The 13,837-nt window shown below is 48.2% G+C and overlaps 1 protein-coding gene across 6 annotated transcripts in view; it reads right to left on the reverse strand.

Annotated features, from left to right (window-relative positions):
• Window positions 1-13,837, reverse strand: part of REPS2 (RALBP1 associated Eps domain containing 2) — a 140,351-nt gene that overhangs the window by 29,447 nt on the left and 97,067 nt on the right. For all 6 annotated transcript variants that reach the window (XM_070750775.1, XM_070750772.1, XM_070750773.1 and 3 more), the window contains one exon: window positions 9,827-9,904. In XM_070750775.1, the coding sequence (XP_070606876.1) occupies window positions 9,827-9,904 (78 nt within the window). The remainder of the gene's footprint in view (window positions 1-9,826; window positions 9,905-13,837) is intronic.

Consider the following 13,837-nt stretch of genomic DNA (forward strand, 5'->3'; position numbering starts at 1 on the left):
CTTGCTGTCTCAGACCCGCCCTTTCAAGTGCCAGGCGGTCAGTTTGAACCACTGAGGGTTCGGATGGCAAACTGACCCCTGAACTAACACTACCTTGGAATCTGGAATCCTCCACGGGGGAGACACCGACAGGGCTACTAGGTCTGCAAACCAAGGCCGTCTCGGCCAATAGGGAGCCACCATGATCATTTCCACCCCCTCCCGAATTGTCTTGTCTAATATCCTTTGAATGAGACACGTGGGGGGAAGGCATACAGTAACCCCTGGGGTCATGGTGACCATAGGGCGTTGACCCCTTCCGCCCCTGGCATCGGAAACCGGGAGAAAAACCTCTGTAATTGGGTGTTTGCTGGGGTTGCGAAGAGGTCCACCAATGGAAGACCAAATCGTAGCACTATCTGCTTGAAGAGTGCAGGGTCCAGTTGCCACTCCGAAGGATCCAGAGTGGACCTGCTCAGCCAATCCGCCTGCACATTGCTGGTCCCGGCAATATGCTCCGCCGTCAGAGAGGCCAGATGAGATTCGGCCCAATCGAAGAGGTCCGTGGCTTGAGACATGAGGCGATGAGATCTCGTACCTCCTTGATGGTTCAGGTGGGCTTTTGTGGCCACGTTGTCCGTCAGAACCAGGACATACCTGTCCTGAACCCAGGGAACGAAGGCCTGAAGGGCTAAGAAAACCGCTCTGAGTTCGAGAACGTTGATATTGACCTAGGTTAAGTCCTCCTGAGACCACAGGCTCTGAGCTATATGAGGCCCCATATGGGCGCCCCAGCCCGACAAGCTCGCGTCTGTTGTGATAATCACACGCTGGTGGCTGTGAAGAGGAGAACCCTGGATCAAAGCTGGGGACAACCACCATGCCAGCGACTGCTTGACTGAAGCTGGGAGTCGCACCTTTCAGTGGGAGTGACTCACCTTGTCCCTCTGGGCCGGAAGGAGAAACCATTGGAGGCCCCTCATGTGATGGCGAGCCCATGGCACAATCCCTATGGATGAGTCCATAGTCCCTAGTACCTTGGACAATGTTGCCAACGGTGTTTGCCTTTGTCGACGAAGGCTGGTTACCAATCTCCGGATATTGAGGACCCTCTCTGGTGTTAGCGAGACCGTGTCCTCTGCGGTGTCTATGATGGAGCCTAGGTGTTGGATTGATGTGGTGGGATGAAGATGGCTCTTCTCCACGTTGACCGTGTACCCATGCCTCTCCAGAGTTTCCCGTGTGAGCGCCAGATGGTGTTGCGCTTGGATCATAGACTTGGACATAACGATTATGTCGTCCAAGTACGCCATAACTCTTATGGACTGGGCCCTTAGATGTGCTGTCAGAATGTCCATCAGCTTCGTAAATGTACGGGGAGCCGAAGATAGGCCGAACGGCATGGCACGGTACTGGTAGTGGACCCCGTTGAGACAAAACCTGAGGTAGCGACGATGTGCTGGCCAAACCGGAACATGCAGGTAAGCCTCTTTGAGGTCGATAGAGGTGAGGAAATCGTTGTGCCGAACAGAGGCCAAGATCGTTTGTAGGGAGTGCATGCGAAATCTGCGATACCGAATGAAGGTATTCAGGAGTTTCAGGTTTAGGATCATCCTGAACCCCCCTCATGACTTCGGCACTAGGAACACAATGGAATAGAACCCTGTGCCCTTGGCATGCTCGGGCACCGCCTCTATCGCTTGAATTTTGAGAAGATGAGTTATCTCCAGTTGTAGATGACGCTTTTTGGTTGGGTCTCGCGTTAGCAGACAAGTGACAAATCGGTTTGGCGGGGGCTGCAGGAACTCCAGGCGCAGGCCTCGCGATATCGTTGCTATAGCCCATTTGTCGGAGGAGGTATTCCTCCAGGAGGCACTGAATCTTTGAAGTTTGCCTCCTATGGGCTGAGAGGCAGCCAAGTCATTTTGTGCGCCTGAAGCCCCTTTGGTTCCCTCGGAAAGGGCGCCGGGACTGCTGGTATCCTCTGGGCCTATCCTGAAAGGCCGCACGGTCTCCCCTAAAGGTGGGTTGGCCATACTGACTTTGAGAGAATGGCCTATTCTGACCTGCTGAAGAAGAGGGGTCCCAACGAAATGGCTGACGGCGAGCGTAGGGATTGGGCCTACGCTCTTGGCGACGGTATGCTCTGGGAAGGGTCTTCCGTTTGTCCTTATCCTCAATGAGGACAGGGTCCAAGGCCTCTCCAAAGAGCTTTTCCCCTTGGTATGGAGATGATGCCAAGTTCCACTTGGACTTAAGGTCCGCTGGCCAGCTCCTCAGCCAAAGGAGGCGTCTGGATGCAAGTGACGTCGCCATACCTCTAGCCGAAAATTTTGCGGCATGTAGGGTAGCATCCGCTGAGAATTCCGCAGCTGCCAATAATTTACTCAGGTCCTGTCGTAAGCGACCTTCTTCTGGACCTAGGCGGGCTTGCACCTCCTGCAACCACATTATGGAGGCCCGGTTGAAAAATGAAGCTGCGGTCGCTGCTCTAAAAGCCCAGCTTGCCATTTGATGTGACTTCCTTAGTAAAATTTCCGCCTTCCTATCCTCCGGCTTCAAACTATCACCGGTTTCAGATGGTACCAAGGCCTTAGAAATCAAAGTCATTACCGGCTGGTCGATTGGCGGAAATTCCAGCAGCTTTTCCATGTCATCATCCAAAGTATAAAACTTTCTTTCAATGTCAGAAGGGCCTTGTGCTGCTGCAGGCTGCTGCCATGGGCGCTTGATGCTTTGTCTGAAGATTTCCGAGGATGGCACATGATCAGTCTCGGGTTGGGGCTCCTTGAATAGCACTGCTGATGGCTTGGGGTCATCTGAGGCATCAGTAGCCTTGGTTGGACCCGGCAAATCCACCACCTGCTTCGCTTTATGAAGCAGAATCTTGAAAAGGGGTGCCTTGAAGAGCCCAGCTGTCACAGGAGGATCAGGAGTGGTCTCGTCATCCGAAAAATCATATTCTTTCTCGGTGTCCTCTAGGGGTGACGGCTCTTCCATCCAGGACCCCATACCCGAGGGGGGCGGTGCAGCCCATAGGTTCCTGGGCTGTGTTGGGCGGGGGTGTTGGACATTTTGCTGTACCCCCGCAGCCATCCCTTGTGAGTAAACATCAGAGATGAGTCCCTGTAAGGCAGGGGACATCAGAGATGAGTCCCTGTAAGGCAGGGGACATCTGCTGCCAAGTATCTGGTTGCACACGCAGCCCAGCCGCAGTGGGCGTAAAGGTGGCAGACGGGGCACTCCTCAATGAGTGGCTGGCAGACCCTGGTCTCTGTTGCTGAGACCCAGATGGAGGAACTACATGAGGCATAAATGCCTTTTCTAAGGTCTTTTCCTCCATTACTCACAGTTCACAGTTGTTTTTAAACAGCAAGCTCAAGAGACACTTGACAGACACGACTGTCAATGGCCAAATATCAGCGAAAAATGGCGTCTAGGCACTTTAGAGCCTAATTCTGCCCAGTAACAGTTGGTCGCGCCCAGTGATTGGGCGGAGAGCAACATTACCCGCCCCAAACATGGCGGGCGCGGGATTCCTCGCCCTCCAAAATGGCGTTCCCGCTCTTTTCTGCCGCTGACAGCTCCCTGGGAGGCTCGCCGGTAAGGGCCCTGCCCCCCCACGCTCGAATCTGACAGCCGCTTTAATAGCTGATCCACGCGGCTTTTCCGGCTCGGCGAGCGGCTTGCTGCGGCGGCGGCAGCTTTCAAATTAGCCGCCGAACAGCTGAGAGGCGCTGGCTGGGCGCCAAACCAAGCGGGCTTCATTCTCGGCTAAAATCCTGCCTTCCAAGCTTCCCAGTGAGGGGGGCTGACCCCCTCACCTTCAGCTGGCAGCCGGGTATGGCCACTGAGGCCGGGGACCCTAGGCTGAGGTGCTCCTCGCTGAGCATAGTACCCACTGAGGGAAGGGAAGCTCGAGGAGAGTCACGGTGGGGGTGATTCTGCCCGCGGAGGGCAGAGACCCCTTGAAATCCCTTTCATGATTCACAGCACCTGCAAATAGAAAGGGGAAAAAAACAGAAAAAAATTAATAATTTTTTTTAATTATTATTATTATTATTATTATTATTATTACTATTATTACTCTTATTATTATTAATGCTTCATCAGAGAAGCAAACTCAACAGTCTCTACACTAAGACTGAGTTTTTAAAACTGGGGTATTGGGGGCTGCTAAGGGGCGGTGACTACCTCATATTTAAATATTTAAATTAACTCAGTCTCTACCAATAAGATTGGTGAATTACCCATGTTGGACTCTCCTTCCAGATGCAGTGGAGAAAAGGGGTTTTGATATTTGCTTGTATCCCGCCATTTTCTCAGACTTTTCTTTTCTTTCGATGCTTCTAGTTCTGATTTTGATAAATTCACTTTTGAACTTTTATAAAAAGGACTCTGGGTTTTATTTGTCTGAATTCTGACTGGCAGCTTGACATTAAGCAAATAGGTCAGCATGTCCTTCATTAGGGGCAGGGGGTACACATTATGCATGCAAATTGTATTCAAAAACGTATAGTCTACCACTAGGCGGAGCGAGCCATCTTTCTTCTCTCAGAAGCTGAAAAGCTGCCACCCCATAGGCCCACAGACTGTAGCATTGATATATCGCCCGGGGCAAAACTGCCTAAACCTAGGATGTACTCTTTAACCCCTGGAGAACTTGGTGAGCTACGTAGATTCATTGACAAGAATTTAGCGAGGGGTTTTATAGAACCAGCGAGGCCTCAAATGGCGGCCCCTATCATGTTCTGAGAGAAGAAAGATGGCTCGCTCCACCTAGTGGTAGACTATAGGTTTTTGAATAGAATTTGCATGCATAATGTGTACCCCCTGCCACTAATGAAGGACATGCTGACCTACTTGGGTAAGGGAAGTTTTTCACGAAATTGGACTTACGTGAGGCATACTTCCGGGTGCACATAAAAGAGGGAGATGAGTGGAAAACCTCTTTCAACACTCCACTGGGATGCTTTCAATTCAGGGTACTCCCTTTTGGCTTACAGGAGGCACCAGGAGTTTTCATGCAACTGATTAATGAAGTGCTGCATGAGCACTTATTTAAAGGATGCTTGATCTACTTGGATGACATATTAATATATTCAGAGACCCTAGAGGAACACGTGGCTCTGGTCAGGGAAGTTTTAAAGAAACTCAAAGCTGCGGAACTGTATGCCAACTTGGCAAAGTGTGAGTTTCACCAGAGCAAAATTGACTACTTGGGTTACTGCATATCACACTGAGGTGTGGAGATGGATCCGGAGAAAGTGTTGGCAGTCTTGGAGTGGAAAGCTCCATGCACTAGGAAACAGTTACAAAGTTTTCTAGGGTTCGCTAACTTCTACCGACAATTTATTCCAGCATTTTCTCAGATAGCACTGCCGATCACCAGCTTACTGAAAACCAAGGGAGAGGATAAACCCAAGCCCAACGGCCCATTGTCATGGTCCATGGAATGTCATGCAGCTTTTGAGAAGCTGAAAAGACTGTTTGCGAGTGAGCCAATTCTCCAACACCCTGATCTAGAATGGCCTTTTGTGGTACAAGTGGCTGCAAGTGATGTGGCCGTGGGAGCAGTATTGTTACAAAAGGATGAAGAACAGGGACTACACCCCTGTGCGTACACTTCTAGAAAGCTAACTGAAACCAAATGGAGGTGAGCTGTGTGGGAAAAGGAAGCGTTTGCTGGGCCTTACTCTCCTGGAGACACTTTCTAGAAGGTGCCAAGCAACCTTTTGAAGTGTGGACTGATCACAAGAACTTGGAAGCAGCGTTCCCCATAAGCTGTGCACGTATGCACGCACGCGCGTGCCCCAAAATACCCCCCGTGCACCCTTTTCCACGGGCGCGCGCTCCCCATCCCCCTGCCAGCCCGCGGGGGGGGGAGGCACTGGCAATAGAAGGAAAAGGAGCCACGGTCGCCCCTGCCTCCCCACGGTGCCTCCGGCCCCCTCGCGCCCCTGGCCTCTCAGCCCTGCCCCCCGCCCACCCAATCCACCCCCTCTCCTCCTCCACCGCCTCCTGCCTTGGGGCGTGACTTCTCCCGGGGCAGTGGCTGTGGCTTCTTCTCCTCATCTGCACTCCCAGCCAGGGGGCTGCGAGAGAGGGTTTTCTCCGCGTGCTTCGGGAATGCCCGCCCCGCCCCTCTCGCAGCCCCCTCGCTGGGAGCGCTTTCGTCCCAAGCTTTCAGCAAGGGGGCTGCAGTAGAGGCAGGGCAGGTGTTCCCAAAGCACTCAGAAAAAGCACTCTCACAGCCCCCTCGCTGACAGAGTGAGAGAGAAAGAGAGAGGGAGAGAGAAAGTAAGTGAGAAAGAGAGAGAAAGGGGGGAGAGAGAGATAGCAAGAGAGAGGAGAAAGCAAGCAAGAGAGATAGAAAGAGTGAGAGAAAAAGAAAGCAATAGAGAGAGAGAAAGAAAACAGAGAGAGAGAGAGAGCAAGAGGGGGAGAGAGAAAGAGAGAAATGACTCTTGATTTAAAGCATATGGTAAAAAGCACCCAAATAATAACAGAGAAAAAACCCCCCCAGCCGTTTGTGTGTGTGTGTGTGTGTGTGTGTGAACTCTTGAACCATTTCCAATAGCTCACCTGTTATTGGAAATGGTTCAAGAGTTCACACACACACACACAGGAGGAGACAGTGATGAAAAAAGAGGAGAAGATAGTAATAATAGTAATAGATTTGGGGTTTTTTATTATTAATTTCTTTTAATTAAAAAGAAGGGAATTTTTTTCTTATTTATTTGTTTGTTTGTTTATTTATTTATTTATTTATTTATACTTCTATGCAGCCCAGTCCCAAAGGGACTGCTGCACAGACACTATACTTTTCCGCTCGCACTGAAAAAAATTAGAGGGAATATTGCTTGGAAGCTTTAAAAACCCTCAGGAAACTGTCCCCAAAACAGGCTAGGTGGGCGCAGCATTTTAGTTGGTTCAATTTCTCGCTGCGCTATATACTGGGGGATAACAATTTCATGGTTGATGCGCTGTCTAAATTGCCACAATACAACAGCGGGAGACTGGAACTAATTCAACCGGTGATTCAGGCTTCACAAATGGTGTGCCCAGCACTTACCAGACAACAGATTTCAGGAAAGACTGAACTTCCTGACAGTCTGGTTGCGGATCTTCAGAAAGCACTAGAATCTGATGATTGGTTTTTAACTCACCAAGGGGATTGCACCAAGAGAAGTGGCCTAACCTGGATAGGATCTCACTTATATGTTCCTGTCTCCATGAGGTCACTGATATTAGAGAGGGGACACGATTCCAAAGTTGCTGGTCACTTTGCATTCCTGAAAACTTTACATCTGCTGAGAAGGCAGTTCTGGTGGCCTTCCATGAAAAAGGACATCGAGACTTACGTTGCAAGCTGCCCTGTATGTGCGGCAGCAAAGCGGGCCCGGGGTCATCCCCAAGGAATGTTGCAACCTGTGACGAGATCTGGGGCACCCTAGAAAGAAATTTTTATGGATTTTATTGTGGACCTACCTGAGAGTGGGGAGAATACTGTTATTTGGGATGTAACTGACCTTTTTTCCAAACAGGTTCATTTTGTGGTGTGCTCAAAGATCTCCACTTCCAGGGCATTAGCGAAAATGTTCATACAACATGTGTATTGCCTTCACAGAGTTCCTGAGAGAGTCATATCAGACTGAGGAGTACAATTCACCTCAAACTTCTAGAAGGAGTTTTTAGGGTTGTTGGGTACAAAACAAGTACTCAGTTCGAGCCACCACCCTCAGACCAATGGTGTGTGTGAGAGGGCTAACTCCGTGTTGGAACAGTACCTTAGGTGTTATTTGAATTATCAGCAAGATAATTGGAGCGATCTTTTACCGTTCACAGAGGTTGCCTATAACAATTCGCTACATAATAGCACAGGGTTCACTCCATTTAAATTGGTGAGTGGATAGGATTTTGTACCAATTCCAGAGCTACCCCAGCCCAGGATGAGCCTAAACATCCATCATTAAAAGATTGGGTAACGCAGCTTAAAGCAACCTGGCCTATAGCGCGGAAAGCATTGGATAAGGCTCATGATACACACAAGACCCAGGCTGACAAGAAAAGAAGAGCTGCAGTGGATTATAAGGCGGGGGATAGGGTCTACCTCTCCACAAAGTTCTTGAGGACCACTCAAAAGTCAAAGAAATTAGGGGCTGAGAATGTGGGTCCTTTCCCAATTGTGCAGGTGGTGAATTCGGTGGCAATGAAATTAGAATTGCTGAAAACGTTAAGGAAAATTCACCCGGTGTTCCACGTAAGTTTGCTTAAACCGGAACGGACTAGTGACCTACTGCTGCCGCAAGCAGATCCCCCTGCCCCTTTACTCATTGAGGGAGAGCAACACTTTGAGGTTAAAGAAGTGCTGGATTCAAGGAAGCATAGGGGAAAGATTCAATATTTAGTGGCATGGAAACATTTCCCTGCATCTCATGCAGAATGGGTTGATGAGAAGCACATGAATGCTCAGAGGGAAATTGATCGGTTTAGAACAAAGTACCCTGATAAGCCCTGATGTATAAATGTATATATTGGTGTTGTTTGTTCTTTTTTGTTTTCTAGGACTGAAGTCCCTGTTCCAGAGGGTCCGAATGTCAACTTCGCTCTGTTGCTGCAATCTTTCGCTTGGTTGTCATAGAGTTAAGGGGTGGGTTAGAGAAGAAGGGGGGTTGGGAAGAGCACAGGAGAAGAGTTAAGTTTCGTTTTCCTAGGTATCAGGAGGAGACCATTAGAAGGAAAATTCCTGAAGAGTGACATGAGGGCTAACATGTCCCACCTGATGAATATGGACAATGAGGATTGAGCATAATCCCAAGAGGGGATGGAAAAGGGTTTTTGATATATGCTTGTATCGCGCCATTTTCTCAGACTTTTCTTTTCTTTCGATGCTTCTAGTTCTGATTTTGATAATTCACTTTTGAACTTTTATAAAAAGGACTCTGAGTTTTATTTCTCTGACACAACTGCTGCCAACCTGCCTTCCATTGAGGACCTGTATACTGTACGACTCAAAAAGGGGACTGTGAAAATATTTACTGACCCCTCACATCCTAGACATAAACTGTTTCAACTCCAACCCTCAAAATGTCGCTATAAAGCACCGCACACTAAGACAATTAGATGCAAGAACAGTTTTTCCCCAAACGCCTTCACTCAGCTAAACAAATAATCCCTTCAACACTATCAAACTATTTACTAGGTCTGCACTACTATTACTACTAGTTTTTTCTCATAATTCCTATCATTTATCTCCCCCCACTTATGACTGTAACTTGTGACTTGTATCCTTAACTTCATAAATGTATTATTACGCAATCCTTGGAAAAAATTCTTATATAAAAACCAATTAATGATGAGAAAGTCTGATTTTTTCCCACCAGAAATAAGTTCAGTGGCAATATAATTATTTTCATAGAATCTTTTATCTAAAAATAGGTATATTTTATTTAGGTCTAGTACTGAGATAATCTTTCTTTGGATCAAAAACTCAGATATATGTTCTTATATCTGTTGATCAGCTTTTTGATTAAGGTTGCCATTTTAAAAGACAGATTTGTATTTTCTCAATTTTTTTCAGAGACCAAGATTAAAATATTAAATGAGCAGTTTTCTTAGCTTTAATATTTTCTTTGTTTTATAAAAATATAATGACAATAACAAACTTTGTTAGAAACTAAAAATGGCAAAATTGCATAAACAATGGGAAATAAAAACAAGATTTGAGCAAAAAATGATAAAGAACAAAGTAATTATTAAAAATAAGCATGTATAGAAGTATATAATTAATTTTATAGCTCTGAAACAAGGACTTACTATTGAAAATTACATGATACATCCTTACCTTTTTTGCTGGGCTGCTTTCTTGTGATGGGGGCATATTCACTGTCAAATGTGAGTTTATTTCAAAGTCTTGTTCTATCTGTAACAATGTAAAAACGTCTGTAATATCAAAAATATTTAATGTACTGCTGTAATGCCTGGAAGTGTATATTGAAATCATGGATATAATCTAAAACATTGTCACTTGTAAACATTGTCACTTGTCAGTTGTAGTTTTGTACACTCTACTAGAAATTTCCACTGAATAAAGACTTGTAAAGTTTGTTGTAAATGAACCTGCTAAACAAGAATGATTTATGCAATAAAACTCAGAACTCAATTTAAAAAAGGAATTGTAACAGAAATTTTATTTATGTGATGAGAATGATATCAAAGTTCACATTTTATTTAGTTATCAGAAGAACCGTTGTACCTACCTGAACGGTCTTCTCAGTGCACTGGAAGGAGAGTCCAATATGGGTTATTTTCAATCCTATTGGTCGAGACTGAGTTTAAAATTAACATAATATTAGGCACCGCCCCTTGCCTGCCCCCAGTGAGCTCACAATCCAATGCTGGGTGGGTTTGGACTCTCCTTCCAGTGCACTGAGAAGACCGTTCAGGTAGGTACAACGGTTCTTCTCCATTGCATCTGGAAGGAGAGTCCAATATGGGATATACCCAAGTTCCAATTTAAATGGGAGGGAGATTGTTAAGTCAGGGCAGCTGGAGAGGAGCACACCCTCTGTAATACCCTTCTCCCAAAAGATGCCTCAGCTGAAGCATAGGAATCCAGTCTATAATGTCTAGTGAACGTAGAAGGTGCCGTCCAAGTTGCAGCCCGGCATATGTCCTCGATAGAGGCTTGAGTCCTCCAAGCTGCTGACGTGGCTGCACTGCGAGTAGAGTGCGCCGTGACCCCTTGAGGGGGATTCTGAGCTCTAGCCTTATACGCCTCCCCAATGCAGTCCCGGATCCATCGACTGATTGAACTGGGAGAAACGCCCAAGCCCATCTTCGGCTCTGCAAAAGAGACAAACAGCGACTCAGACTTCCTAAAGGACTCGGTTCTTCTAATGTAGATTTTGACCGCTCGCCTAACATCTAGTTTGTGCCACCTAAGTTCTGTAGGGTGGCTTCCGTGCGAGCAAAAGTCCGGCAAGATCAGCTCTTGCTTCCTGTGGAACAACGAGTTGACCTTAGGAAGAAATGTCGGGTCCAAACGTAGGACCACTCGGTCCGGATAAAAGATGCAAAGGTCTGGTCTGGTGGATAACGCCGACAAATCTGATACACGTCTGGCTGATGTGCTGGCCATTAGAAAGGCCGTCTTGATCGAGAGAAATTTAAGCTGAATGGATCTCAAAGGCTCAAAGGGTGGACCAGTCAGAGCCTTCAACACTAGAGATAAATCCCACGTTGGGAATTATGTAGTGGTGGGGGGTGAGCGTTCATAGCACCCCTAAGAAAGTCACGTATCCAAGGGTGAATAGCCAAAGATCGGTATTCTGGCAACCGAATAACTGTTGCCAATGCCGCCACCTGCCTCCTAAGGGTGTTTGGAGTCAGTCCCTTTTGGAGGCCTAATTGCAAAAATTCTAGTACAGTAATTATTTGAGCCCTTTCTGGTTCCATACCCTTCTCGTTGCAGAACTTACAAAAGGCCGACCACATTGCCTGGTAGATCCTGGACGTGGATGGCCGGCGGGCAGCCTGCATTGTGGCAATGATATCGTCCGGTAAGCATTGCTCCCTCAGCTTGTTCCTCTCAAATGCCACACGGCTAATTGAAACCATTGTGGGTCTGGATGGAAGACTGACCCTTGGCTGAGTGAGATTATCTTGTCCGGAATCCTCCAAGGTGGGGAGATCGACAGAGCTACTAAGTCCGATAACCACGGGCGCCGTGGCCAATGTGGTGCGACAAGCAACACTTCTGCTTCCTCCAGTAGAATCTTGTCTATCACTTTCTGAATCAAATTTGTTGGAGGGAAGGCGTATAAGAGGCCGCGTGGCCAGCTCGACTTCAGGGCATTGGTTTTCTCCGCCGTGGGCGAATGGAACCGAGTATAGAACCTGGGGAACTGTGCATTGGTGTGAGAGGCGAACAAGTCCACCAGCGGTGTCCCGAATCGAAGAGTGATCTTGTGGAACAATTGCAGATCCAGCCTCCATTCTGTGGGGTCCAAGGTGGTTCGGCTTAGCCAGTCGGCCTGGACATTGTTGACGCCTGCAATGTGCTCCGCAGATAGAGAGGCCAAGTTGTATTCGGCCCAATTGAAGAGAGCCATGGTCTCCCTCATAAGGCGTGGCGATCTCGTGCCTCCCTGGTGGTTGAGGTAGGCCTTTGTTGACACATTGTCCGTTAAGACTAACACGTGTGTCCCTTGAACTAAAGCCACAAAGTGTTGGAGCGCTAAGAACACCACTCTGAGCTCCAGGAGGTTGATGTTCACGGGGCTGAGGTCCTCCTTGGTCCAAAGTCCTTGTGCCACATGGAGGCCTATGTGCGCGCCCCAACCCGATAAACTGGCGTCCGTGGTCATGACGACCGGATCGTGAGTCTGGAACAAACTCCCCTGAAACAGGGCTGGGGAAGTCCACCAGGCCAAGGACGTCCTGACCCTCTGTGGTAGCCTGATTTGTTTGCACGACTGACCCAGTCTTGCCCTCTGGGCTGGGAGCAGAAATCCCTGTAACGGGCGGATGTGATGCCTGGCCCACGGCACAATCCCTATACACGAAACCATGGTCCCCAGCAGCCTGGACAATAAGGCTAGGGAGACTTTCCGTTGTCTCTGGACAGAGGTTATCAAGGCTATGATGTTGTCCTGCCACTCTGGTGAAAGTGACACCATGCTCGTGGTTGTGTCTATCACCGACCCCAGATGCAGGAGTCTTGTAGATGGTTCCAGTTGGCTCTTGTGAACATTGATTGTAAATCCGTGTTCTTCCAGAACCTTCATAGTAAGGTGGAGGTCTTGGTGCGCCCCTGCCTGGGACTTGGACAAAATAATTATAGCGTCCAAGTATGCCATCAGGCGGACGGAGTGCGCACGCAGATGTGCTGTTAACACATCCAGTAATTTGGTGAAAGTCCGAGGGGCCGATGAGAGGCCGAATGGCATGGCCCTGTACTGATAATGTGTCCCCTTTACACAGAATCGTAGATACTTGCGATGTGGTGGAAATATCGGCACATGCAGATAAGCCTCCTTCAGGTCTAAGGAGGTAAGGAAGTCCTGAGGGCGCACTGCCGCTAGGATAGTATGCAGGGTGTGCATTCTGAATCTCCGGTAAAGAATGTATTGATTCAATTGCTTCAGATTCAGAATTAAGCGACACCCCCCTGATGCCTTGGGGACTATGAAGACCATAGAGTAAAACCCCGTGCCCTCTGCGTGTTTCGGCACGGGCTCTATGGCCTGGATCTCCAGGAGGTGACTTACTTCTTGGAGTAGCTCCTTCCGTTTGATAGGGTTCCGGGATCTTGGGTAATGCAGGAAACGGCTGGGTGGGGGCTGAATGAACTCCAACCGCAGTCCCTGTGTTACTGTAGATAGTGCCCATTTGTCTGAGGATGTGGCACGCCAGGAGGTACTGTACAGGTGGAGTTTCCCTCCTACTGGCTGCGTCATGATAAAGTCATTTGGGGCGTTTAAAACCCCTCTGGCTGGAACCTCGAAACGGGCATCTAGTTTGCTGATATCCCCTCATGCGGTCTTGAAAGGGCACTCGGTCGCCCCTGTAGGAATTTTGGGAAAAATTACCTTGAGAAAAGGACCTAAATGATTGGTTTGACCGCAAAGTGTCCCAGCGAAAGGACTGACACCGGTTGTAGGGGTTCTGGCGACGATCTTGTCCCCTTTTGGATCTCGGGAGTATTTTCCGTTTGTCCTTGTCCTCTATGAGGACTTTTTCCAAAATGTCTCCTAAAAGTTGAGAGCCCTGGAAAGGCGAAGAGGCCAGGCGCCACTTCGACTTAGTGTCTGCCTGCCAGCTGCGCAGCCACAGCAGCCTTCGTGATGCCAGG

The sequence above is a fragment of the Erythrolamprus reginae genome, chromosome 4 (assembly GCF_031021105.1).
Source record: "Erythrolamprus reginae isolate rEryReg1 chromosome 4, rEryReg1.hap1, whole genome shotgun sequence".
In the NCBI taxonomy this organism is placed as follows: domain Eukaryota; kingdom Metazoa; phylum Chordata; class Lepidosauria; order Squamata; family Dipsadidae; genus Erythrolamprus; species Erythrolamprus reginae.